Raw genomic sequence first — 26,154 nt, forward strand, 5'->3', positions numbered from 1 at the left:
GACAGATTGAAGCAGGTGAGCCAGTTGTGTCCTAACACCAGTGAACATGAAGAATCCAATGGAGTAACATAAAATGAAACAGAGTTGACACTGCCAGAAGGAAAGCAGAGGGAAAGATCTACCTCTTGGGAAATGACAGCATTTGTACTACCATCAAACAAGTGGAGTGGAACTGGCAGAGAAACAGAGGAAACAGGAATAGCATATTTTTTGATTATGGATGGGTCTACAAAACAATGAGAAGAGCCAGAGTCAATCAATGCAGAAACAGCATCAACAGAGTAATCAAGAAGAGTTACAGATGGAAGTAAAGAATTGGGACTAGAGAGAGTGGACACGTTGAGTCAGATGTCCAGTTGCGCACAGTTGGGATCAATGCTTCCTCCAGGCTGTGCAAGCTCCCTGGAGGAGTGGACTAATTTTTCAGCTCTGCCTTCTCCATGGGCAGAGGAGGTGGAGTTCCAGTTGTAGCTGCATGGGCTTTGGCTGCATGAGAGGTAGACTTGGGACAGTCCTTAGCAGAGTGGCCAGCCTCACCACAGAAGAGGCAGAGGTTGTTCTCCATCCTATGCTGGCATTCAGTGGAGGTGAGTTTGCCATCCTTGCCCAGAAGATGGGCAATACTGGACTTGGGCAGATCTTTCTGCTTGCCCTTGCCCTTGGCATTGGACTTTGGAGCAGAGGTGGAGGACAATGATTTAGACTTGTTGTCAGAGCTGGAAGGCTGCAACTTGTTGGTGGCAGATTTGGTGGTGCATGAGATCTCTGCTTTACACTCCCAGTAGCACACATCAACGGTCTGAGCAGGTTCACAGAGTTGTGCAAGGGTAGAAGGTTTTCCTATGCCAGCAATCTCATCCTTGATGCAGTCTGGAAGTCCACTATAAAAGCAGTGGCAGAGTGCACTGACACTGTAGTCCTTGACCTGTGAAGCCCAGTGATTGAACTCCATGACATATTTGGTAATTCAAGAGCCATCCTTCATAGTAAGGTTCTCAAGTTGTTGGACAGCATCTGCTATGGCATCATGCAGACTAAAATTAGTTGTGAGCTCTTGTAAGAACTCATGATAGTCATCCATCCAGAGCAGGCAGTCATAATTGTCAGGGTTTAGTAGGTCTGGCTCAAACCAAGCCAGGGCCATACCCTTAAGATAAGACTGAGTGAAGGTAACCTTCGCTCTGTTGGAGCAGAACATGTGGGGGCAGTCCTGGAAGTTCAGCTCACATTGTATGAGGAACTCACAGAGTTTCTTAGGGTCAGAGCCATTGAAAGTGTCAGGCTCATGGACTTTGGTTTTCAGAGTGGAGTCCCCAGTGTGCAAACTAGACTGCACAAGCACATGGACAGCTCTAGCAGGAGCCACAAGGGGATCCTCTGGTGGCTCAGCCAGGTCTTCAGGGATATCCCTGTCACTGCTGCCCCCACCATTAGGATCACCATCAGGGTCATCAGGGTCGGGTCCATCATCTCAGTTTCAAGGAGATGGAGTATGGAAAGTGGTTGGGTGGAGGTCAGAGTGACCAGCTTGCAAAGTGCTTTTGCCTTCAGTGTGAGAATGGCATCAAGTGGAGAATGATTGGAACTGTTCAACAATGGAAGGGAGTCGACATGGATTAGCTAGCACAACAGCAAGGTTCTCAGTGACCTCTCTCTGGGATTGAGCTCAAGTTCTCATAACAGTGTAAGTTTTTCAGAAGACAGAAAATGAGATTGTACAAGTGTGAGTATGATTATACAGTCAAGTCCAGGCCTACTCTGATCAACTCCAATGCTGGATGAGGTCTGGGGAGAGGTTTGGAAGCAAGTCCAACAGAAAGAGCAGAACTCCAACTAGCAGAGTGTTGGCAGGAACGAAATCTGCCAAGGTAAGGGCAGAGTGAAGTGAGGGCATCGGGTTTAGTTCATGCGCTACCCCCTTGCATGATCTCAGCCCTCATATTTCAGAGGGGGAGTACAGATGGACAGTCAGAGGTAACTCTGACAGGCAGAAGACAGAGACAGAGGGAGTAAGAACTAAGTTGATATTTGTACTGAGGAATGACAGAGTATGATACATGCTTTTATACTACCACAGAGGTACAGTAACCAGAACTGGAACTGACATATGGAGACCCAGCAATTTTCAAGTAAAACTTCCTAGACAATGAATGAAGGGTAGATGGAGGACATATGAATGGGTAACATAGAACATCCAGAAAAGGAAACAGTCCAGGCACTGGACCATGTGGTGCATGCACTGCAGAGTACCTGACTGCAAGCTGTCAGGGAGGAGTCTGAAGGTAGTCACATGACTCCTCAGAGAATGGTCCATTTGGTCTGGTAGGAGAGCAGTACAAGTCTGACAGCAGCTGGAGTGGAGACAGCTCATAACTGACAGAAGTTGGGCAGAGTTGGTGCAGAGTGAGTGAACAACTGGCAGAAAGGGGTGTGGAGTGAGTGAGGACCTAGGATGAATGCATGACCATGACACATTGCCTGTTTCAACAACAGCTGAGCTCTGGTTATGCAGACCAGCCATGTTGCATGTTACAGTGTGTTTTCAAGGGCATTCCTGTGTCTAAGATCAGCAATTCACATGACCACAAACCTCAGACTTGCTCAATTTTTTCTGCTCCTCACTAGTGTGACAGCTGCACCCTGACATTGCAATGATACTGTACTAGGCTAATGCTACTTATTCTGCTTTTTCCAGGATTTTTACAAATTCTTTTGGGGGCTGGCCACATTTTTGGGTAAATTTCAAAAACTTAGTATAACAAAAATTGGCTCATGCAGATTACATTGTTATGTCCTAAATATGCCTAGTATACATTTGTAACACCCTTGGAATGTTGTGCCATATTTGAATAATTCAATGAGTAAAATTGTCATGTTTGTCTGTTGACAACTGTCAAACAGGATATTTTGTGCATGACAGACCCACCATGGTCCTCATTGGAAGAACTGGATGAGTCATTTTATCAGTGATACATTGTACTGTTTTATGTGTTTCATCTTTTATTTTAGGATATAATTGTGGAATCTGTAGATAGACCTCAATATGCTGACAAGCTACTGAGGGACTAAGTGCACAGCAGAGCAGAGCAGCAAGAGGCCTGATGATGCAGCTAGGGCAGAGATGCTGAAATATTGGAAAAACAATTCAAGCACACTGGAAGGGAGTGGTCAGCTTGTCACCTATGAAACAATGTCAAAGAGAGACAAACTTGGATCTGTGCACAAGGCAGTCATTCCCACAAATGAACCTAAACAGCTCAGAACCTTCACAACACCTCTACATATAACATGCCTACTTCACAGTTATTCTGTGGTAGAACAGGATATTTTAATACATTATTTATTTATCATGTTTTCTGGGAGATATGATACTGTAATTTGACCTAGAACACTTGGCATGCTCTCAGTACCATGTTCTTGTACATAACAATTGTAGTTTAGCATGTCATGTTTTTAGAGAAACCATTGAACTGCTGTTCTGTTTTTTTTTCAGGTGAACATTGAAAGACTTGGCCAAATGTTTTTATTATTATCACATACAAAACATATATCATTTACTTTTGATGTTCTATGTAAAATTACATGTTCTTCAATGATCAGTGTGTTTAAATTATTTTGTGGTAAAGTATTTGATTAATGTATTACATAACATGTAGAAAACAGTACTACTAATTTTTTTGATGATTGTTTTTGGTTTTTGGTGGTGGGTCATGGTAATTGTTTTTCACCAATAAAATATTGGAAATCCACTATGTCATGTCTTCTGTCAGAAACACTTTTCAAAATTCAACATTATTGCCAGTTGTTTCAGCAGAGAACATGAGATAAAAAAAAGTATCTTTTCAAAGATTTCTGTCCCTATGTTTGTACAAAGAAAATTGTAAAATGCTTGCTGTGAATCAGATGGTAAATGACAGTGTCTTGACATCTGCTCTCATAGAATCTTCTGCAAAAAAATGTCATCAGTACCAAAATTGTTGCTACCCTCCCCTATTTTGCCTTCTTTGGGCTCAGTGAAGTTGGCACACCTGCAGAGGAAAAACTGGGGTCTCCACCCAATGGGTTTGGCCAAAGCTCAAACAGCTCAACCACATGCTTTGCAAAATCCTGCCTGCTAACATCTGCACTCCAGGTGTTATTGTAGGTGGGGTTCATGCACCACCACCCATGCAATTCTCCCCACCATGGAAATTCCTTCTTGATTGTTACTGATAACAATTAATAAAGTGACAGATATGAAAAAAAGTCTGCATACTGATGATATTTTTTGCACTGTTGCTGCCCACCAGATCCTCATAGCAGCATCCAGCACCCATCTGCTTGATTAGTGCATTCTGTTTTCAATACTTAGTTTTTAAACTATAAAATGTTTAAGTGGTAATTTTTTTATTTCAAAAAAAAGCATGCACATGCCAAGTCAACTGCAGATAAGAGCAGCAAAGACAGATGGGTTGTCTCAAGCAAGGACCTGGAATTTGGGTGTCCTGTCACTGACTGAGAAGATTGCCTTCATGATCTCAACATAGATGGCACCCTTCCCATGTCACAATTGCCACTTATTCCCACCTTCCTCTCAAGCATCTTGTGTAGAGTCTACAAAGAGCTTCTTTCATTGTGTTTCATGGGTCCTGCACCACTTAATAAGATAACTTGAGGGACCACAATTTTTGTTGCTGATTTGGAGGTGTCTTGGAAGTTGTGAGATCTGGCAAAGAAACAACTTGTTTCCATGTTTCACTCTGGGAGGCACTGCACCTCAATCTACCCCACTTCAATATATGTCAACTGTCAAAGTAGCAGTTGGATCTCAGACTTGGACCCAGGGCCTGCAGAGGTCACAACTGTGAATCATGTCATTAGAAAGATCAATTTACAGATGCTATGTCTAACTCTCAAGCAACAGGCCTGAACTCCTCAAATCTTATGTTTGCTCACTGTTACAATCTCTAATAGCTCTTGTGCCAATTTCAATATCCTTTAGACTATCTTCTTGATACCCATGTGGGTTACAATTCCTGTGCTGTCTTTGTGATCATGCAATGGGAGTTTGTCAGCAGTGTGCTGTGGATTTTGTGGCCTCAGTGGATGTGCCATTTGGGCTGATTTTGAAAGGACATTCTATGGTCCCAGAATGGAACTTTTGAACCCATCTCACAATTTCACAGCATTCAATGATTATGGTGAGAATGTCAGATCCAGAACCACACCCATCTGCACATGGGTTCTACCCACCAAAGGCTGCAATATCTAAAGTGCTTGACATTGGCTGTTAGGGAAGCCATGCTTTGGTCACTGTTGTCACTGCAGGTCACTCAAGGAAGGATGACACCATCCCTGTCCTTTGGGTGATGCAAGCTGCACAAGCAGATGTCTTTGATGTTGGTGTTCCATTCTATAACCCCATCACAGTGATCAAGACACTACCCCTGTAAGTCCATTCATTCCAAATCTCTATAAGGAACACATCAGGTTGCTCCTCAAAATGGAGTAAACTATGCAGTGATTCTTGGAGCAATGGCCTTATGGTTCCATTACTTCTAATAAGTGAGTCAAGTTTAAAACTTGATAAGGTTATTTGTGCTCATCAACTTGTGCAGGTTGGTACCCCTATCCTTGAATGCCACTAAAACATGCAGACAGGGCACATGTGATGCTGGTGCTAGCAGATTCATTGCAGAGGACTTCCTGCCTGAAGAGGCATCTGGTTTTCACAGGAATTGCATGGAAGTGGGGTGAGTGTAGGTCATTGAATCTGGGGCCCAAAGCAAACTCATTGATGGCCTATAGGCTTGTCCCTCATGTGGCACTGTTGATATCCCTGTGCTGGCTTCCTGTCTCATATAAAATTTTGCTTTTGTGCAAGCTCAACATTACCAGAGTATGCATGTCACCTCTCTCAGATGGGGACCACTTAGCCTTCCATTTAAGGGTTGGTGGACAGCAAACTTCTTGACACCATCATTTGTATCTGAAATCCACCTTGATGCTGTCATTATCAAGAGTCACATAGTCTGCATGTGTGGTCTGGTCCAGTTCCTTGGGTAGTCAAGGATGTTGGTGAAGATTCAACATTTACAGGTTCTCCCTGCCTTGTCAACACACTGGAATCTCTCAGCTCTTACATAGAAATGGGCTGACCACCTTGACCAGCACATTTGAGAAATTGTGGAGGAAATCCAGCTGATGACCGTGTGCAACCTGTGAGTCATTGAATTTAGCACATGATGTACATTTGAGGTGGTTGATGAGTGAGGTGGGTAATTTGTCAGGTGTTTGATACCAATACAAGTGCCAATGCAACATTCTATTGTTCATACTGTACTTAGTGTGTAGAATACAAAGTCATTGACAAGGATAAAGTGCATATGTATCAACACTAGGAAACATATTTGAAACAGTCCTGCCATTTGTTTCCATGGACCATTTCACTCAAGTCCAGCTCCACACAACATCCTCCAGGAATGATTAATTTGGTATGCATTGAATAAAATGGGGTCTGCAAAGATGCAGGTATCCATAAAAGCAATCTCCCCTGTGAGCCTCTGATCCAGCCATCAGGGTGCAGCAGGACTGGTTGAGTTATGTCCTCCAATGTGTGGTCATCAAGAAGTTGTCCACTGTCAGGTAATGCATGTGATGAGACTGAAGAAAAACAAATGGGATGTGTCCCATGAATATGAGTGGCTGTCAGAATAAAGTCAGATACTGTAACAGCATAAATACAGATAGCTGTAAATAATGGACTCACCATTAACATGCAACATGGTAGGAGGACCATTCCCACCTCCTGAGATCCCAACAGCTTCACCCATTGAGCCAGAGATAATCATATTGGGATCAGAGGAGAATGCAACTGAGTGGGCATCCTGAGTATGCCCCTTCAGAGGGGTGCCAATCTGATCTCCACTCCTTGCATCCCAGACCCTCACAGTCTTGTCCTCTGAGCCTGAGACAATCCTGTTGCCATCAGGGGAGAATGCAACTGAGGTGACATCCTGAGTATGCCCCTTCAGAGGGGTGCCAATCTGATCTCCACTCTTTGCATCCCAGAGCCTCACAGTCTCATCCCTTGAGCCTGAGACAATCCTGTTGCCATCAGGGGAGAATGCAACTGAGGTGACACTTGAAGTATGCCCCTTCAGAGGGCTGCCAATCTGATCTCCACTCTTTGCATCCCAGAGCCTCACAGTCTCATCCCTTGAGCCTGAGACAATCCTGTTGCCATCAGGGGAGAATGCAACTGAGGTGACACTTGAAGTATGCCCCTTCAGAGGGCTGCCAATCTGATCTCCACTCTTTGCATCCCAGACCCTCACTGTCTTGTCCAAAGAGCCTGAGACAATCCTGTTGCCATCAGGGGAGAATGCAACTGAGAGGACATGCTGAGTATGCCCCTTCAGAGGGGTGCCAATCTGATCTCCACTCTGTGCATCCCAGACCCTCACAGTCTTGTCCCAAGAGCCTGAGACAATGCTGTTGCCATCACAGGAGAATGCAACTGAGGTGACCCAATTACTATGCCCCTTCAGAGGGCTGCCAATCTGATCTCCACTCTTTGCATCCCAGACCCTCACAGTGTTGTCCAAAGAGCCTGAGACAATCCTGTTGCCATCAGGGGAGAATGCAACTGAGGTGACATTCCAAGTATGCCCCTCCAGAGGGCTGCAAATCTGATCTCCACTCTTTGCATCCCAGACCCTCACAGTCTTGTCCCCTGAGCCTGAGACAATCCTGTTGCCATCACAGGAGAATGCAACTGAGGTGACCCAACTACTATGCCCCTTCAGAGGGCTGCCAATCTGATCTCCACTCTTTGCATCCCAGACCCTCACAGTGTTGTCCAAAGAGCCTGAGACAATCCTGTTGCCATCAGGGGAGAATGCAACTGAGGTGACATCCCGAGTATGCCCCTTCAGAGGGCTGCCAATCTGATCTCCACTCCTTGCATCCCAGACCCTCACAGTCTTGTCCTCTGAGCCTGAGACAATCCTGTTGCCATCAGGGGAGAATGCAACTGAGGTGACATAAGAAGTATGCCCCTTCAGAGGGCTGCCAATCTGATCTCCACTCTTTGCATCCCAGACCCTCACAGTGTTGTCCTCTGAGCCTGAGACAATGCTGTTGCCATCAGGGGAGAATGCAACTGAGGTGACCCAATTACTATGTCCCTCCAGAGGGCTGCCAGTCTGATCTCCACTCTTTGCATCCCAGACCCTCACAGTGTTGTCCCCTGAGCCTGAGACAATCCTGTTGCTGTCAGGGGAGAATGCAACTGAGGTGACATTTGAAGTATGCCCCTTCAGAGGGCTGCCAATCTGATCTCCACTCTTTGCATCCCAGACCCTTACAGTGTTGTCCCCTGAGCCTGAGACAATCCTGTTGCCATCAGGGGAGAATGCAACTGAGGTGACATGCCAAGTATGCCCCTTCAGAGGGCTGCCAATCTGATCTCCACTCTTTGCATCCCAGACCCTCACAGTCTTGTCCAAAGAGCCTGAGACAATCCTGTTGCCATCAGGGGAGAATGCAACTGAGGTGACATTAGAAGTATGCCCCTCCAGAGGGCTGCCAATCTGATCTCCACTCTTTGCATCCCAGACCCTCACAGTGTTGTCCCCTGAGCCTGAGACAATCCTGTTGCCATCAGGGGAGAATGCAACTGAGGTGACATAAGAAGTATGCCCCTGTAGGGCAAGCTGCACAGCTGGCCAGTCCTGCAGACCCCCCTGAGCAATTTGTACAAGGTGGGAGAATTTGGGCATAAGCTGTCTGGACAACAAGGAAGTAGAAGGTGCAATGGGCAATGCAGACAGGTATAGGTGTGGTGCACTGCATGAAATTGCTGTGGTAAAGTTCTGCAACAATTTGACCCCATCCATTGCTAATGCTGCTGGTACTTCACAACCTGCCTGGCCCTGCACATGACATCAGATGACATTAAATGCCACTCAGCAACTGAAGTACTTACCTGTAACCATCTGCCTGTGATTGCAAGAGAGGATTCAGCACTCCCCAATGCTCCAAGAAGGCTGAGAGCCTCAATCCAGAACAGCATTTTTTCACTCTCTACAATGCCTTGCACAGATGTTGCAAGGTACGAGTCAAACTTGGCCATCTCCAAATGCTCTGCCCAGAATTTGCACGAATAGGATAAGTGTTGTGGAATATTTGACTTGATTCTCTCCGCCAAGTCAGGAATCTGGGAGTTGCTGAGGTATGAATTTTCCAGCCTGCAGATGTTGAAACGCAGCTCCTTGGCGAGCACTTGCAACGAGGCATAGGCTAGATTACTTGAGTCAGAAGTGTCGATGAAGTAGACTCCACTTCGCGAATGATCAGTTAGGAAGTCATAAAAGGATGCATGGAGAGGTCGAACAGGAGATGAGTGGTCAGCAATACCCCCCAGCACTGGAGCCATGAATTGAAGGACTATGACTACATCATAGTGGTCTGCTTCAGTAGGGAAGAGACTGCGCATATGATTCAACGCCGCCATGGGCAAAGGTTCCAACATCGTCAGAAGCTGCTGCATGACGGAGCGGAACCGCAGAAATGGTGTCCCTGACTTTGGCACGACGCTGCCTAGGATGGTGGCATACATGCCATCCAAAAGTGTCTTCCCCTCGTCCGATGGGATGGCTATTAGGCTTTTGAATCGTTCTTCCACAGTTTCACCAAAGGCGCGATTCGGGTCGACAAATTCGCAAGCCAGACGTGCCCACTCGAACAAGCCATTCGACTTGTGAACGATCTGCTGTATCTCCATCGGCCCAATACTGTCTTTGAGACTAAGAAGTTCCTTCGAAACGAATAGAGTGATGTCACGTTGCGACAGCTCTGCAGGGACATCGTCCAGACACATCGCTTTGACGTTCATGGCATCCCTTAGAGCACGTTGGATATCCGGTAAGGCTCGGGATGTTAGCAAGATCCGAAAATTCGACGGCAACTTTGCGGCCTCCTTCGACGCCAGAAGCGACAGAATATGCTTCCTCGATAAAACCTCTCCGCTTTCGTCCAACGCATCGATCACCACCACTACATTCCCGACAATAGAACCTGCAGCCTTGGACAACGGTTCCAAGATCAGTTTTTGCCACTGTTGCAACAAGTCGGGCGTCCTCTTAAGAGAGGGGTCTTCAGCGAGAACATGACCTAATGCTCGTCGAAAAGCGGGGTAGCGGTTGGCCAAATCATGGGAAAGAGTCGTCAGCATCTTCTCTTCCCGACGCTCAGCCTGCTTGTCACGAGCAAAACAAAAGCAGGATCCAAGCCCTCCCACATCCTTGAGCCAGGATGCTATGGTATGGGCGATCGCAGATTTGCCCCTTCCAGCCTGCCCGTGAAGCCATAAAATCCGTCGGGTGTCGGGGAGGGTATCGTTGACCCAGTTAATGATGTCTTGTAGAATCTCTATCCTCGTGTTCTCTAGGCATTTCTTCATCGTATTCAAGCCCGCCCCGTCTGCGTAAGCCATGCCCTCCATGTTCAGGTCCTCGAGAACGCGATACACGTTGATCTGGATGTCCCGGGCCTGGCAGTCTCGGTATTGCTGCATCAGCTCGTCTAGAGTCTTGGCGTAGTCGTTGATAGCAGTCTGCGTCTCGGACATTATGTTCTTTCCGAGTCTCTTCCCTGAGAAGGTATGAGGTCAAAATCTCAACCAGAGAACAACAGACGTACAAAAGTTTGTTGTTTCTGAGTAATCTCTGATGAACTGCGCACAGGCATTGATTACCTGCGCGATTTTTGCCAACGGGAGTCTCATGGTATCAATGTTCTTCATGGTGTCGTCTTCCAAAAGGAATGCGTACACAGAACCGACTTTTTTCAAGAGCTCCGATATCGCCCTATCTAGGTTCGCTTGCGTAATAATCAACTAGCGCAAGGGCGGTGAGTAAAGAAAGTAAATAATGGACCCTGAGGCGTACTTGGGAAGCGGCCGTGAGAATGCCCAGCGCTATCTGGGCGTAGGGATGGACCTGCGTGGGATCGTTCAGTCGCAGCGCAGATGCCAGAACAAACCTACGCACGTTTGCAATGGTGGTGACTACATTGTTAAAGATTTTAAGAGGTTGGAGATAGGTGCTACTCAAGTTCTGAAGGTCAGCAACCGCGGTACTAGCTTTTGCGACAGTGTTGACAGCAATTTCGCCAGCACGGGGGATGGGTTTCATGCTGTCGAAAACTTGTCGAGCAATATCGAGGTTGTCATCTGCCAAAGCTGGGTCAGGATCAGGTTCTGCTTTACTGGGCAGCCCTTGAGTCTATGAAAAATAAGCGCTTAGCATTGTTGCAGTGCCGGACGCCACAAAACACCTACATCAACATCTTGGGCAACTTTTCGCGGTTCTGGGTCTTCATGGGCCCCTTCAGATACAATGGGATCGGCAGAGGAACTTGACGGGCCTCGGTGAGACCGAATGAAGCGACTTTTCATAGCGGCCAGTTTGCCCTTGAAACCATGACCCGAATGCCCAGGATTCGATGCAATGCCTCCAACAGGAGCCTCGGACTGCCCTTGAGACTTGTGTTTGGCCGATCCATTAGTCTGGTGCGTTGGCAAAAGCAGATTGCTTACTGGAGGGACGTTAGGCGCTGATGAGGGAGACTTTCCAATATATGGCAAACGACGTTTCTTTGGCTGGAGTCTGGCCATTGAGGAATTGATAGTTTGGAAGCGATATGTACTGAGAGTTGGATTGCGGTGACTGTAAGTTAGATTACAATGTCGTTCGAGTAGTAGTTGCGTGCTGTGTAGGTGTCTGGCGTACACGTGTGGATGGCTGTCTGCTCTCATAGCCACGCTCAGCGCTCAGCGCTCATTCTGCTGTCTCTGTCCCCTTCCCTCTTCCATCTCACCAAACGCCTCTCGCTCGAGCTCCGACTTTTTCCATCTCGCCTTGCATGCCCCTGTGGAGAGCGTCACAACGGGTGGTCGTCATCGAACGGCAGCAACGGCCGGGGATAACAAACAAGAAGTAACCGAGGCATCTGGCATCTGAGGTAGACACCATAGGTAAGTCACCCTGCATGAACCACTGCGTTACAACACCGTTGTCGTACGAAGCGTGCAGAGACTTGTCTTCCACCATCCTCACTCAGACTCCCCCGCAGCCCTGTGTCTGCACATGATTGAATTTATGAGTTGTACTAACTCTCCACTGAATAGCAAGCAGCTCGGCCAAGGTGCTGCGATCGACGAAATGCCACGGTTCCCCGCTTAGGCATCGTCGACCGATAACACATCGTCCCAGGATTTCCGCTGTGCTACGCGTAAGTCTCCCATTTCCTCGTGATAGTATTCTGCGCTTTTCTCAATGTCGTCTTGCGTTCGAGACAGTCACTAATTCCACTGCAAACTTAGTTCCTCAATTCTCCGTAGATACTCTAACATCATAACATCAGTTCTGGCGCATATCCCTATGTAGCATTCACCTGGCCTGTGTCACCCGGAAACTATTGACCTCACATTCGAGCATGATATAGAACGAGAATTCACAGAACATACCGCTCGCTATGATGACCTCGTCGACTATTCTCCGAGGCATCACGCCAAGACGGTGCTCCGAGACAAGGTTGGCATTCGCACCGATTGCGCTTGGAGTGGGTAAGTGCGGCTCATCCATGGTCATCGAGTTGTTGCTTCTCGCTAGCCTTTTTTATGAGGGCATGTTGGATCGCCTCGATCGGAGTGCAGTGGTTTTCCTTCGCCATGATCGCGTAGCAGGTTGGCGCATTGGAGGCAGGAGCCTTCGGAGGATGTTTCTGGGAAGCGCAGAACTTTCAGGTCTATTATCAGCAGAGGCACCAATCCGCAAAGGATCAGGAATTTCCTCCTATGTCACTTTCCAACGAAAGATGATGGACTCTACCGGACCAGTTCAGTCGGTGACTTACCCATCTCGTTGGCTAGCGAACTGCCACATCCTCGTAGATTTTCCCTCGCTCTTACACATGGGTTTACGAGTATCCGGAGCTTGAAATATGCAATATTGCGGTTGTAACATTGTTGAGCTTCGAATTGTCAAACACCTGCTTGTTTTCCTGGTAGCGGAACGCTGTCTGACTCTAGGGGGTGATATGCACATTCTCAGTGATGAAACTGCGTGAATTAACATTCTACCTCGTGCATTGCTACACTAGAGTCGGCAACAGTACCCAACGGAACCGGTCGTATCTCAGGTCCCTCGATCATTTTGCCTGGCTGCATCGTAGCAAAAGCACTCGGGATAGGTATCCCACACAATAACCCCGCCCTTCATGGATATGTCCATGATGTGCGCTATTTTTGCCTGTCTTAGATGGCGGAGGGGAACCTGACCCGAAGGGGAAATGTTGGATGACAGGAAGTTTGCCTAGTACCTCTGCTGCGTACACTTTGATCACTCCTGCGCTGACCTTTTACCGTGTTTTTATCTGTAAAAAGTATTTGAGAAAGGGAAATGCGGTACTTGAGTCCCAGTGAAAGCTCGACATGTCCAGGCATAGCCAGAAATGCTGCATTATGAATTTCCTATTTAGGACTATTACCCGTTCTTAGTTTTTGTTACTCAATCTGATAATGCAACTTTTTTGTGATGCGAAGTCCGCATTGATGCGATGGTCAATAGCGAAAACGCAAAGCAACGCTTTACTAGCTTTACTTCGCATGCATGTGAAGCTTTTCTTTGCCTTGTCCTCCACAACTTTCCACCAACTGTTGTATTCACTATGGACCAATACAATTGCATCTGCACAAAATACAGCTTTGGGCACTTGCACAAGGTGTCCCCCCATACTACATGGCTACAACATCTCAATGAAGCACCAACAAATGAAGAAAGGCAATGTATATGTTTGGCAAGACTCTTGGGAGAGCACATTTCCAATATACCGGCTGCCCCAGGCACACCAGACTCACCACAGGCTTTTGATGATTCTGTGCCCCCCAGTGTTTGTACAGCTGAGGTGCACCATGGACTAGCCAAACAAGCCAAGGAAAACAAGGACCCTAACCATTTCATAGGACAGTGCAAGCACACCAAAAATGCCCAAGTGCATCCAGAAAACAATACAGAACTTGAGGTATGTTTTATCATCAACTTACTGATTGGACACATACACAGATTGCAAAGGAAGTAATAGCAGTCCACTCAATTAGTTCAACAGCCAGAAGCCATTTTGTGATGTGGATACCTCTGATCTTCTCATATTGGTTTTGCTGATTGAAGCTGTTGGGCACTCGGGTAAGCCACATTACTGTGTGTTTGGTCCAATGTCATATGCATGACTCTGCACACAATGGGAATGATAGGAACTCAAACAATGCTTCTAAACGACTTTGGTCAAGTGGACACCCTGACAATACAGCCAGATCACTATAGTTTCTCACAGTCATTAAATGACTTCAGCATTTTGCCAATAGCAGGTGAGGCAACCATGTCCACACTGTCCCCATTTCATAGCATAAGTTACACATTTCTTGAGTCAGTTTGACTGATCACTTTGTTTTAGGGCACATATAGTCATCCCAGCTTGAAGCAGATTGCAGTACTACAAGAGCACAGCAAAGTACTTGAGTCACAAGTTTTCAAGTTGACTGTCGAAAATAATACTCTGCAGTAATGTCTAACTGACACATCTACTAACTTTGGATTGACAGATGCAGGGGTGTGTTTCAGCACCTAGCAGGTGCAGTTGGCTTACATGAAACAGACCCAGCACAGTTTGATACAATGATGGTCCCACAGTCATCTCCAAGCGATTTTACATGCCCAACACCTGAAACTCATCTGAAAATCTGTTTCTGGGATCAAAGTGATTGGAATGCCTTCCTTGAGTCATCTGAGGGATGACTTAGCACATGTGGGACACTTGGATTCCTCAAGGAAGACAACAGCAATCCACCATCTGACAGCACAGCAAAGGCCATCCAAAAGACACTTTGAGGGGGTGGGCAGAATTAGCTAACTGCAAACTGGCTCCAAAATCTTGGGGTCAGTTGTGTGTGAGTGGTAGGCAATTAACTCATAACCTCATGGAGAGTGCATTCCTGCTTTTCAGATTTGCAAAGAATGGTTGGAAGCTGGACTACTTAGCAAGCAACTCATACCCAGCATGGCAGAAGACCCATTTGGACAGTGAGGGGATTTGGAAGATGAAAAAATCTCAGGACTGCAAAGATAATGATGAGGACATGGAGATGGACAAGAAGGACAAGAAACAGAAACTCCTTGAAGCTAATGTCAAGTCAGAAACACCAGATAAAAGAATGAAAGGTGAGTGTATTCCATACAATCTCAATGAACTGCAGTGAAAGCCAGTTTTTAAGAGGACCACAAAATTGATAACACTGGTTTGGCAGTGTCAAACCTCTCTCCAATGTTGTTGTCATCTCTGCCTGTCAGCAAGATGACCCATCTTCCATCTATTGCAGAGGGTGCAGCCTCAACAGCATTACCATCTCTGCCTGTCAGCAAGATGACCCATCTTCTGTCTATCACAGAGGGTGCAGCCTCAATGGCATTACCATCTCCACCTGTCAACAACATGTCCCATCTTCCATCTATTGCAGAGGGCACAGCCTTGATGGTGTTACCATCTCCACCTCTTAGCAACACATCCCATCTCCCTTCTGTTGCAGAGGAAATGACATGCACAAATGAGAAGGAGATTGTGCCATGCACACCCCAACCAGAGCCAGAGCCAGTCACTGTCATTCCTACCAAGATATCAGTTAACCCACTGTGAGTATACACATGAATAGGAACCTTTTCTGATGATGTTTCTTAGAGTGTGCTTGGCGATTGCTGCCAACAAGGCTTGGGAGTCCCTACCCAAGCTCCCAAGTGACCTGAATGGCAGCAAGATAGAGAATGAAGGAATGGCAATTCCATCAATGACCACCAAGTCTGCCAAGGGCAATGTGAAGGTGCCCAGGAGGATGTGACCTAGTCCAACCAAGAATGGATGGTATGTTTAAATTGTTACTATTTTTTGGTCTGATGTATTGGATTATCAGAAACCTCTGCACACTTCAATGGCTCAAGAGAATTCAACTGAACAGAACCACTTCCAGAAATACTAAAATTCACTTTCTGCTGACAAAGTCAAGGTATCATCTACTTCTTCCAACTGCCCTCACCACTAACAGAGCTTATATTCTAGTCCTATGTTGACAAGGCTGCAAGTTTGGTAAAGTAGCCATTAGTTGTGATGATTTCACACTAACAGAGTATAGGTTAAAAGTGGTGGCTGGGACCCAAAGACTATATGCAATGGCACCATCTACTGAGGACAACTCACATTCATCTCACATTCAAGCACTCAAGCTATCGCTATATCACTTTGGACTTGCACACCATGTCATATGCATTTGGTTTGTTTTCATGTCTCTGCACTCGCACACTTCTTGCACCCACCTGTCTCACTTTCATGTCTCTGCACTTGCATTTGTGTTGCAATGATTCCCCTGCATGCATCTCGCTTTCAAGGCATTTTTGTTAATTTATTCTGCATTTGTTTACCCATGTTAGACTTGCTCTCATCATTCCCTGCTCTCCTGTAGTTGTCTCCATGGACAGCTGGTAGGGGGTAATGTGTACTAGTTATCATAGCAATGCAAATGATATTGGTGCATGTATGGCAATATTTCATATAAACTGCAAAGCCAGTAATAACCATATCTAGTGAGATTCAAGTAGATTTCACGAGCATGCAGCATGCACTGAAGAATATGTTGGAATGTGACAATTTATTTTGGTGGTAAAATTCTAATATATGGTCATGCCAAGTACTGCCCCAACATTTTGCAAATATAAGAATCGTCCAGTTTTCTTTCGGAACATGTTCCCTCGTGGTATAATTCCGACGTCCGCTCCGACTCATATTTGGTCATGTCTGGCCACGCCCGGACATGTCGAGTTTTCACTGGGCTTGAGTGTTGAGTAAGCGGGATTGCGGAAGACCACTTACAGCTGAGACGTCGTCTAACATAGGAGAGTGCCATCGGAGAGACGCAGCTTTTATCTGAAACGCTGGTTAGGACTACGGCCGACGGTGACACATATGAGAACTGACAGACGGAATTAATAAACTTGATACAAGCAAAGTACGTATAGTCGTTTGCAGACTCGTCGACAACCTCGTTATCGTGGACCGCTTTTGGCCGGAGCTGCTTGTGTCCTACACATGGCCGATCAATGTCGAACGGAACGCCCAAACGGCAACACATACGGACATACCTCTTTGCTAAGCATATCCAAACAGGAATGGCAGAAAGGGGTAGTCTTCGTCGATCAGAGATTGTGCATCACCTGGATATAAGTAAGGTACCTTCTTTAAGCGATGCATTCCCCTCCAGCCGCGGCAGCGAAACTCACTGCCAGAACACCCGAATGACCAACGCAACCCAATCGTTCTCGCTAGCAACATTGACTCGTTCTAAACACATGGGAAAGACATAAGACTCTACCTGAACGACGAGTCATTCGCACTCACAACCAACATAAAAAGTTCAGCTCCATTACGCTTCCATAATTGATCTGTTTGCAGTTGCCCAAGGTGCCGGAGTCGTTGCCAAGCATATAGTCGGTTCTTGTCCTCTCTCATCAGGTAGACATTCTAGTAGCATGGTGTACCTTCACGCACCTTGATAGACGCACCACTCGTCTTTGCATCTACATCCTTTGGCATTCCTGTCACTTTCTCCCGGCATGTCACATGAGTCGCGTGATGTGTCGGGGGTTGGTTGAGCTGGGTTTGCTGTCAGCTGGTGTTCGTCGCATCGATGGACTCGCCAGGTCTGAGATCTGAACGGGCGCTCTGCTGTCCCGGAATGGAACTTGCGAACCCGGATTCGATGATGCCGAGAGTATTGGATTCGGAACGACGCCCGTCCGCACACTGGGATCCACGTCTGCGATATCTGAAGTGCTCAACGTCGTCCAGTATTGGGGCTTCGGTCACTGTTGTCACTCGAGAGAGGATTGACACCTTCCCCGTCCTTTCGCCGTTGGAACCTGGGGGAGCAGATGTCTTCGAAGTACCGTCGTTCGTGTCTGCGATTCACTTTGACGCCGTCGTCGTCAAGATTCGCATAGTCTCCCTGGGCGAGCTGGTAGTTATACTTTGCAGAGAGCCTGACAAACTCTGCCAACGGTGCACAGATCTGGTGGAAGAGAGGTGATCTGTAGGTGTCCGCCAATCACGCGGTACAACCGACCCGATCTCATGCTTTTGCAACAACCGTACAGGGTCGCATCAAATCAATTATGCAGTTAGCCATGTGTGCGTATTCCCGTTCTTTTGAACCTTTAGTCCGAACGTTGGCCAGGTGTCTCAAAACATATCGCATTATCGCAGACAAGGGTGCTGGAGTAGCAAATGCGACCGTGTGTGCCCGTTTCAGATGGAATGCGTAAGCTATGTGCGTGCCAAGAATGCACAGAGATAAGTTCTGAACATTTCCCATATGACGATACTTGTTGTTGAGGTGCCCAATTTGTCGCCATGTAAATCAATCAAGATACTGAATACGATGCGCTTAGGTCGTATCTGTCGAGATTGACTCGAAAACCCTGAAGGAGGCTGTTAACGACGCAATGGGAGATTGGGATGCGAACCTTCCTGCAACGCACTTCCTCGTCGGATCCATCATCAACTCCCGTATATTGTCTGCGATTGGAAAGAGGTGAAATCAAAGCACATATGAGGGAAGCGACAGGAGAGTGTCGACATGCGGCTGTCGCATACGTTGGTGCTGGCACGGGTCCTTCTACGAGTTTATCCCGGATACATCAGTGTACCTCGTTGGGTGTTGAGGCAGGAAGCGACGGTGCACACGGATGAATATATCGTGCTAGTGTGCTATGACAGATCGCTTCAGGTCCCCACCTCGTGCCTTGAGATGATGAGGCGCAAAGATGCGAACTATACGAGCGGGTGGGTACGTCTAAATTTTCTGCAGCCAACTCGTGTTTATCGCAGCTGACCGTTCCCCCGATATCGGCGCAGGGCTACTAGTCTTGATCAACAACAACTATGTCACAACACTTGTTCTAGGCAGAGCCTCGCAACGAACCATTATCCAACGAAATGTAGGCTGGACGTCTGGACGGCTCTTGTTAGTGGGGAGATGGGAAGGAGCGGAGCAGTGGTAGTTGGGACAAGGGCTGTCACGCTTGACCCGGCAAGTATAGAAAGCGTGTCAGTGAGGTGCTGACGGATTCCAAGCAACTTGCCATGCCCGCAAAAGAGAATAAGCATTTTATAGTGCGAGTTCCAACCCTCCGAAATCAAAGTTATTTTGTGTCCCTCTTTAGCCATGGCGCGCTCACTTACAACACTTGTTGAGGTGATTGGTCCTAGGGGTTCGTGTTCTTGTTTTGTGTGTGCTAAAGTCCTGGGGTCAACGAATAGGAAGGACGTACAAGAAGCTGTTGAATCGCTGCCAGTGCATCTGTGCCCGGCACTGGGGTGGGTCTAGCACATGCCATTAGATCATGAATCCAAAGAAAACTCATTGATAGTCCTATAGCCTGTCCTATGTCCCTCTCATAGCACTGTCAACGTCCCTGCACCGACTTGGCTTCCGTCACAGATTCCTTCATTTATGTCGTTTCGCGTGTAAGTTCTTCCTTTATATTAGTTGGTTGTCATCAGAATATGTATACCGCATCCCCCAGATGGGATCCACCGGTTCTTCTGTCAAAGGGTTCGTGAACAGCGAGTTTCCCGACATCATCGCTCGTATCTGCAAGCACGCTTTCATACCCCTTGCCGCGGGTTTCGGAGTTGCTACACAGGTTCACTTTGACGCCGTCGTCGAAGCTGGAGCTCATGGCGTCGTCGTCGGGAGTCGCATAGCCTCCCTCATCAAAGAAGCGCCGGCCAGTCAAGTTCCTCAGGTAGTTGAGAACTTCTGCAGAGGACTCCAGGGACCATCGCCCCCCAACTCCTCCACTGCCGGAGTCCAAAGTTCGCAATATCATTACCCGGTCGTTGCTGCAATATCTCGACTGACTGGAATGAGATTTCTCCTCCCGCGCTTCGGCCAGTATGTACCGGAAGCACTTTTCAGCTGTCTCATCGAGTTAGAGGAGGCTCACAACGCTATGCAGAATGATCCAATGTTCTGGGATGAGTTCGAAAGCCACTATGGTTACATGAACCGCCCTTCCAAGCTATACGGTATTTTGCAGAAGGTCTGACCAAGTATGCTAATGGTGCACAGATTTGGCTGAAACGACAAGATCTGTACGTGTCTGCTAATCACACAGTTCAATCGGTCTGATCTCATGCTTTTACAGCAACCATACAGGGTTACATAAAATCGATAACGCGGTTGGGCAGGTGCGCGTTTGCCCGTTCCTTTCAGTGGTTTAGGCTGAGCGTCAGCCGAGATCCTGTTGGCTAAATGTCTCAGCAAAACTCGCGTTATTGCAGAAACGGGTACCAGACAACATGGTGTACTTGTTTCGGGATGGAGTGCGTCATCTATATGAGTGCCGAGGATGTACGGAGACAAGCTCCAAACGTCTTCTGTATGCGGATGCTTGGTGCCAAGGTGCCCAACTCGCCCTGAAGAAGGATGCTGTTAACACAGCAATGAGAGATTAGGTTACGAACCTTGGCTACAACCCATTTCCTCATCGGATCCTGTTTCGGCCCTCACCCATTCCTGACTATGGTCCGCGACTATCGAAAGCTGATCGGACGTGAAATCAAAGCACAGATGAAGGAGGCGGCAGGGAAACTTCCGGATGTGGTTGTCGCATGCGTTGGAGGCGGCAGCAATGCCATTGGGTCCTTTTACGAGTTCATCCTGGATCCATCTGTACACCTCGTGGGCGTTGAGGCAGGAAGCGAGGATGAGTATATGGATGAATTTATCGCCCTTGTGTACTCACTCCCGGCAAGGTATCACGGTGATCGTCACGGTGCCACGCTAGCTAGAGGCAAACCAGGTGTCTTGCATAGAGTTCGAACGTATGTCCTACAAGATCCCCCTGGTCAAATCATAGAAATGCATTCTATCAGTGTTGGATTGGATTATCCTGGTGTTGGACCAGAACACTCCTGGTTGAAGGACGGCAAACGTGCTGAGTACATCGTTGCGACGGACGAGGAAGCTTTGAGAGGATTCCGTCTGTACACTCAACTCAAGGGTATCATTTCAGGATAGTGTTCTTTGATTATGGAGGGGGCATGTTTGATGATGCATTTCAGCATTGGAATCTTTGCATGCTCTGTGGGAGGGCATTTGCCGAGCGAAGTCACTTCCCAAGGAAACCAACCTAGTTACTGCAAATGACATGTTTACCGGTTTCTCTTACCTCTGTTGACACACTGGAATACAGTGCCTCTCTGGGAGAGGTGACAAAGACATAGAACAGATCTCCCAGCTCTTGCCCAGAAAATGGGCTGATCACCTGACTGGCACATTTGAAAGATGGTAGATGGAATCTAGACATAGAAGGGAAAGATTGTAGAAGCTGTGAGTGATCATGTAAATGAGGGCAAAATGTGCATTCCAGGCAGTTAATGAACAAGTATGAACCTACATATAACTCCATGACTATGCTTGCTTGTGCACCCAAATGATGATGGCAGCCTCATCTTCCCCCCTCAACATTCAACTAGAACATGGCTGGCGCCGCTGGCAGGCCCCTTGTTTCCCACCCTGGAACGTAGCCCATGTCCAACGCACTACATGCACTAGTGCCATTCGACCACATAATACAATGTAGAGATACATAACCTCGTGAAACTACCAAAACTTAGAGAAACCCGACCACGAAACCCATCAAGCCACCTAAAACTCCACACTTCCGAGGAAGTGAGGTCCCAAGAGATCATGGCTATCGTCAATCAGAATCAAGGGAAATACTCGACGACAGAAGACACTTACGAATCATCCTCAATCAGAAAACACTGTGCACGGATAAAGGGATACGTAGCGCCACATATGTAACCACCCAGAAGCCAAATGAGGTTGATGAACCCCAACGAGTAGAAAACGTCACTAGGTGACATTGTTACACAGGACATCATGTTCGTGTTGACCCAAAGGCAATCACGGTCTGTGATCGAGCGAGGCATTGATCTGAAAACAGCAGATAGTCCATGGACGTCATTGCATGGCACCAACCGAAAACCACGAGCGCCGTATTTTATGAGGGCCTGCATCGTCTTGACACCCCAAGGACCGAAATATACAGGGCCCGGATTTACCATAGACATGAGACGGAGGGTGAGTGCGGGATAGGCACAGAACACGCTGTCGGCCATGATGAAGTTCATGACCGCAGTGCTGTGACATTCGAAAATGGGAGAAACGGCTGCCGCCGTTGTGGAGACGATGACATCGATGCACTGACGCGTGTTGGAAAATGAAACCACAGCTCGAATTGAAGACGAATCGTGTGGTCCTCCATTTATTGATTGTTGCCGCACAATTTCGTACCCTGACTCATGCACGCCAGTGAGCAGCCGCCTGGGTCGACAGGATACCGCACTTACCTTCACGTTCCAATAGGACAGAGATGCTGGCCAAATAACGGCAGGACACATATATATCGAGATTCGGGGGAGACCACGAAGTCTCGTTTGCTGGTAGCAGGATGTGCAGAGCACACAAACCCAAAACGACCGCATCACACGCTCGCAAGATGCTTTTCAGCGTCTTGGTCGAGCCGAAGAATGTGGCCGTCATGACATGCAGGCAGTGTTCAATGTAATCATGCGCGATAACATTGAGTGGAGCACTGGCCTGCGCTAAGGCAGCGATATCCTGAATGTTGCAATAGCCAAGGATATGACGTTTAAGTTCGAGAGGCAAAGAATACATAGAAGGCATCTGAGGGACATTGAACGCCGACCTACAATCATACAATATATAGTGCAGATGGCAACGGGCACAAGGGGCGCTTGGGCCCTCTTTTCACGCCGCGTGATGGGCATAAGGGGCAGTGAGGAGTTGTAGCACGCGCACATTGGGCGATGAGGGGCAGCAGAGGTTTTGCAGCAAGCGCTCTAAGCGCCACAGAAAGGGGACGCAGAGCGTGTCATATTACAAATAGATAGGAGCCAGGACATAGTTGAACGAAATGCACCCCACAACACACGCTGTCCCTAAAATAGAAGAGATTCGAGTATTTTAAGCACCGGTATGACTCGTGGAAGTTCCAACCGCCGGGAAGCGTGTAGCCAATCTGAGCAGAGACTCTAGCAAGCAGGTGACGCGGTCAGGGAGAAAATACTTACACCAATAAGACATGGATAATGTCCTGTAGATCGTCTTCCGCGCGAATGTTCATCGGTGTCAAATGTGTGGGTCGCACTTTGACGAAGATGTAGGAAGCATTTTCGCGCTCTGTCTCATGACTTCCTAGATCAAAGAACACGACATAAAGCCTCATCCCAACCTCAACACGCGTCGTCGAGATTTCGACATCAGGGGCAAAGAGGTATTGTGTACCGGAGATCCGGATGTCATCGCTGTCAGAGACCTGCACATTCAAACGTCGAGGGCCAGATCTTGGGCCAAACAAAAAGCCCCATACTTCATAGCGAGTGCTGTTGTCGACCGCAGGTGTTAATGAGGACATGATGTTTTTCTAGGTGATGAATCCAATGAATCAAACGCAACAAGCTCTGGAGACGGTGGGACATACCAGCTGCTCAATGACAGACAGGGATATAGTCAACGGCGTGTCAAAAATCTGGGAGCAGGTGAACCCAAAAATAGGATGCCGACTCGCCCCCCTCAAAAACTGGTCATGCCCGGAGTGCTGAAAGAGATGATAGATCACCCCCAACGGAACGCACGCAGTGTCTCCAAGAATAAGACATATAGCTTCAAGGTTATCGGGCCTCATTTCTCCACAACACGCGCAGTGCCAGCGAGAACCTGACAAACTCAGCAGACTGTCATGGCCCATGGTGGCAGAAATCACCTCGCAGAGCACAGAAGTGACAGTGATGATACTTACTATCAGTGCAAGCGCTCATCTGAAACCCTGACATTCTCATCGTAACGATATGCACATGTCGACGACCATGAGATGCGGAAGCGTTACACCAATGCCACTTTCAGTGACAGTCACAGATCTCACGGATAACATTAATTTACATGATGTATTTAAGCCCATGTCACCCATTGGAACTCCGGAGCGACTTCAAAGACCACCAGGGCGATTACAACTGGGAGACATCCCCGAGAAACATGAGGAATCGTCATTACAGTTGTGGGGATGTCTCACCATACGGGACTTCTTGTTACCAGTAGCGGAGCCCTCATTTCTCAGACGTACGCGTTTGAGGGGGTTAACAGGTACTCGGAGTGGAGCACGCAGCATGTGCATCTCACGAGCAGCAGTAGTAAACACCGACTTCCTATCACCTTTGATAAAGAAGTGTAAAATTGCGAAGTGGACCTGAACGATAGCACCACATAACAGGCGGTGGTAGTCGACTGGCTCGACGGCTATGCCATCGATGTCGAAGGCGGGCAATGGCGAAACATAGTGAGTAGACGCAGCCCGGATGAGGGCGTCCTTCAAAACCTCTTGAACAGGCCACTTGGCTGTTGCCATTTCTGAACCGGGGTCATGAGATGAGCCGGAGCATCAAGGACATGGAAAAACATACCGTTGCGGGACATACTCTCGAGATCGTCCTCGTTGTCTTTTTTCTATGTGGAACCAGAGGGCATGGCGATCGGTCAGACCAGGAAGATACGCCGCCATGCAGACCTACATTGAATAAAGCATGGCTGAGTCAAATACATGGCTGACCACGGCTTTCACGGATGCATGAAAGCAAAGTCTCTCCTTTTTTCATGGGCACCAGCTTCTCCAAGGCCCTGATATTGGAGACGATCGACGCAAAGTCTTGTTGGGTACTACCGTAAACAGAGTCGCGCTGCACCGCGAGAAGGTTACAGGTGAGCTTTGTTTCGACAAAATCACGGCCGAATGCATTCTTGGCGGAGTAACCACCCTCCGGGCCCATAAAGAAACCTTGACGATCGATTTCAAACATGCCACTAAGAACCAACTCCGTGACGTCGTCTGTGCTGTCTTTCAGCACAGCGACGTCGCCCGTGGCCCCGCCGAAGAACTCTGCACGGGCCGCCAAATTCGGCGAGGCAGCGTAAATAGCAACAGTACTATCCTTGAGAATCTCCACCATGGAGGAAGATGACAGTGGTGCCTCACTGGCGGCTGTGCTCTCAGAGAGATCAGTAACTGTGGGGAGCGACGTATTGATGTTACCGGTCGTCGAGGAATCAACGGCATTCAATGGCGACATGCTTGTAGAAGATTCGTCAGGGGATGAAGTAGTTTGTGGCCATCTCGAGGACATCACGCGCATGTATGTGACACACGATAGGGGTGACCTTGAGGGGGCGACCATAAAGGAGGTGGCGGGAGAGTTGATGAAACGCGTGATGCGCAAGCCAACCTTGGCTCAAGGATGACCGACTTCTGGGCTCCGTTAACATGGCAGGAATTGTTTGACACTCTTCCTGCAGGGACACTCTCCAAAACCTTGCGAACATGGGCGCAATTGTGGCCGGCAGTACATCACTTGCCACAGAATCTGCAGGATGTGATCCGAGAGGCGGCCAGAGCTAAGGAAGAGGCTACAGCAAGTCGCAAACGCAAAGCGAAAGAGAATCGACAAGACCGATGGCGTCGCAAACAGGCAGGGCAAGCAGAAAGCACGTCCGCCAATGAATGTGGTGGTGAACACGAACAGGCCACTCACCAACTATGGGCGGAGTATATGCAAGTGCCCACTGATGAACAAAGGGAGCATGTCCTCCGACTGACTTCAGTTCATCGCCTTGGAAAGATGCAGTCTTGGTGACACCGCGCCACGCTGTCCGTATGCATTGGGATTCGAAGACTGCGAAGGAACGTGCGGCGATGGGGAGTTTATCTCTGATCATTTGTCCTGCTTCCGACACTATAGGGGGACGGGCTCTCATGTTACCAGAAAAATTTGCAGTGGCTGCGAACCCAAAAGGTGGCCGCGGTCAGAATCGACTACACAGCCAAATGTAGCTAACAGTTACCTAACATTTGACGAAAATTATATATTTAATCGGAACTTGGCCTTGAAATAGACATTTCCCAGCCAATTCGTGAATGTTAGGCCAAGTAT

At 47.8% G+C, this 26,154-nt stretch overlaps 8 protein-coding genes across 8 annotated transcripts; 3 read left to right on the forward strand and 5 right to left on the reverse strand.

Moving 5' to 3' along the window:
- Positions 1 to 3,899: 3,899 nt before the first annotated feature.
- On the reverse strand, positions 3,900 to 4,513 carry F5J12DRAFT_784823 (uncharacterized protein; the record flags this gene model as incomplete). The annotated part of the gene is made up of 4 exons (XM_051743112.1): positions 3,900 to 3,946; positions 4,029 to 4,208; positions 4,256 to 4,334; positions 4,496 to 4,513. The coding sequence occupies 4 exons, from the start codon at positions 4,511 to 4,513 to the stop codon at positions 3,900 to 3,902; spliced, it is 324 nt and encodes a 107-aa protein (XP_051597455.1).
- Positions 4,514 to 5,186: 673 nt separating this feature from the next.
- On the forward strand, positions 5,187 to 5,736 carry F5J12DRAFT_784824 (uncharacterized protein; the record flags this gene model as incomplete). The annotated part of the gene is made up of 3 exons (XM_051743113.1): positions 5,187 to 5,252; positions 5,274 to 5,428; positions 5,598 to 5,736. The coding sequence occupies 3 exons, from the start codon at positions 5,187 to 5,189 to the stop codon at positions 5,734 to 5,736; spliced, it is 360 nt and encodes a 119-aa protein (XP_051597456.1).
- Positions 5,737 to 12,254: 6,518 nt separating this feature from the next.
- F5J12DRAFT_287517 (uncharacterized protein) lies at positions 12,255 to 13,089 on the forward strand. Its single transcript, XM_051738745.1, has 2 exons — positions 12,255 to 12,276; positions 12,344 to 13,089. The coding sequence occupies exon 2, from the start codon at positions 12,520 to 12,522 to the stop codon at positions 12,982 to 12,984; it is 465 nt and encodes a 154-aa protein (XP_051597457.1). The 5' UTR covers positions 12,255 to 12,276; positions 12,344 to 12,519; the 3' UTR covers positions 12,985 to 13,089.
- A 3,676-nt stretch (positions 13,090 to 16,765) lies between these two features.
- Positions 16,766 to 17,676, reverse strand: F5J12DRAFT_784825 (uncharacterized protein; the record flags this gene model as incomplete). Its single annotated transcript, XM_051743114.1, has 7 exons — positions 16,766 to 16,881; positions 16,957 to 17,028; positions 17,062 to 17,166; positions 17,218 to 17,270; positions 17,364 to 17,455; positions 17,482 to 17,604; positions 17,632 to 17,676. 7 exons carry the CDS (start codon positions 17,674 to 17,676, stop codon positions 16,766 to 16,768), a joined length of 606 nt encoding a protein of 201 aa, XP_051597458.1.
- A 1,042-nt stretch (positions 17,677 to 18,718) lies between these two features.
- On the forward strand, positions 18,719 to 21,166 carry F5J12DRAFT_784826 (tryptophan synthase beta subunit-like PLP-dependent enzyme; the record flags this gene model as incomplete). The annotated part of the gene is made up of 10 exons (XM_051743115.1): positions 18,719 to 18,844; positions 18,869 to 18,928; positions 19,049 to 19,188; positions 19,402 to 19,458; positions 19,543 to 19,608; positions 19,631 to 20,186; positions 20,216 to 20,238; positions 20,292 to 20,334; positions 20,428 to 20,469; positions 20,690 to 21,166. The coding sequence occupies 10 exons, from the start codon at positions 18,719 to 18,721 to the stop codon at positions 21,164 to 21,166; spliced, it is 1,590 nt and encodes a 529-aa protein (XP_051597459.1).
- A 544-nt stretch (positions 21,167 to 21,710) lies between these two features.
- Positions 21,711 to 22,862, reverse strand: F5J12DRAFT_928815 (uncharacterized protein). Its single transcript, XM_051749461.1, has 3 exons — positions 22,504 to 22,862; positions 21,893 to 22,448; positions 21,711 to 21,842 (listed from the first exon to the last, which is right to left on the reverse strand). Exons 1-3 carry the CDS (start codon positions 22,838 to 22,840, stop codon positions 21,797 to 21,799), a joined length of 939 nt encoding a protein of 312 aa, XP_051597460.1. The 5' UTR covers positions 22,841 to 22,862; the 3' UTR covers positions 21,711 to 21,796.
- A 165-nt stretch (positions 22,863 to 23,027) lies between these two features.
- On the reverse strand, positions 23,028 to 24,039 carry F5J12DRAFT_848881 (uncharacterized protein). Its single transcript, XM_051746451.1, has 4 exons — positions 23,940 to 24,039; positions 23,658 to 23,893; positions 23,248 to 23,600; positions 23,028 to 23,195 (listed from the first exon to the last, which is right to left on the reverse strand). The coding sequence occupies exons 1-4, from the start codon at positions 24,013 to 24,015 to the stop codon at positions 23,141 to 23,143; spliced, it is 720 nt and encodes a 239-aa protein (XP_051597461.1). The 5' UTR covers positions 24,016 to 24,039; the 3' UTR covers positions 23,028 to 23,140.
- Positions 24,040 to 24,729: 690 nt separating this feature from the next.
- F5J12DRAFT_287650 (uncharacterized protein) lies at positions 24,730 to 25,486 on the reverse strand. The gene has a single exon (XM_051738746.1). The coding sequence runs from the start codon at positions 25,399 to 25,401 to the stop codon at positions 24,763 to 24,765; it is 639 nt and encodes a 212-aa protein (XP_051597462.1). The 5' UTR covers positions 25,402 to 25,486; the 3' UTR covers positions 24,730 to 24,762.
- Positions 25,487 to 26,154: the final 668 nt, after the last annotated feature.

This window comes from Pisolithus orientalis, assembly GCF_024613125.1.
Source record: "Pisolithus orientalis strain OTSU chromosome Unknown F5J12scaffold_29, whole genome shotgun sequence".
Classification (NCBI taxonomy): Eukaryota; Fungi; Basidiomycota; class Agaricomycetes; order Boletales; family Pisolithaceae; genus Pisolithus; species Pisolithus orientalis.

Bases quoted from the DNA above. Each gene is read 5' to 3' on its own strand.
- F5J12DRAFT_287517 (XM_051738745.1), top strand. From the start codon at position 12,520: ATGATGACCTCGTCGACTATTCTCCGAGGCATCACGCCAAGACGGTGC.
- F5J12DRAFT_928815 (XM_051749461.1), bottom strand. From the start codon at position 22,840: ATGCCTTCTATGTATTCTTTGCCTCTCGAACTTAAACGTCATATCCTT. The intron at 22,449-22,503 runs GTAAGTGCGGTA...TGCATGAGTCAG, and splicing joins TGTCCTATTGGAACGTGAAG to GGTACGAAATTGTGCGGCAA. The intron at 21,843-21,892 runs GTAAGTGTCTTC...GATTGACGATAG, and splicing joins TTTCTGATTGAGGATGATTC to CCATGATCTCTTGGGACCTC.
- F5J12DRAFT_848881 (XM_051746451.1), bottom strand. From the start codon at position 24,015: ATGAGAATGTCAGGGTTTCAGATGAGCGCTTGCACTGATAGTAAGTAT. The intron at 23,601-23,657 runs GTATGTCCCACC...TTCATCACCTAG, and splicing joins TGTCTGTCATTGAGCAGCTG to AAAAACATCATGTCCTCATT. The intron at 23,196-23,247 runs GTAAGTATTTTC...GTCTCTGCTCAG, and splicing joins ATTATCCATGTCTTATTGGT to ATTGGCTACACGCTTCCCGG.
- F5J12DRAFT_287650 (XM_051738746.1), bottom strand. From the start codon at position 25,401: ATGGTCGCCCCCTCAAGGTCACCCCTATCGTGTGTCACATACATGCGC.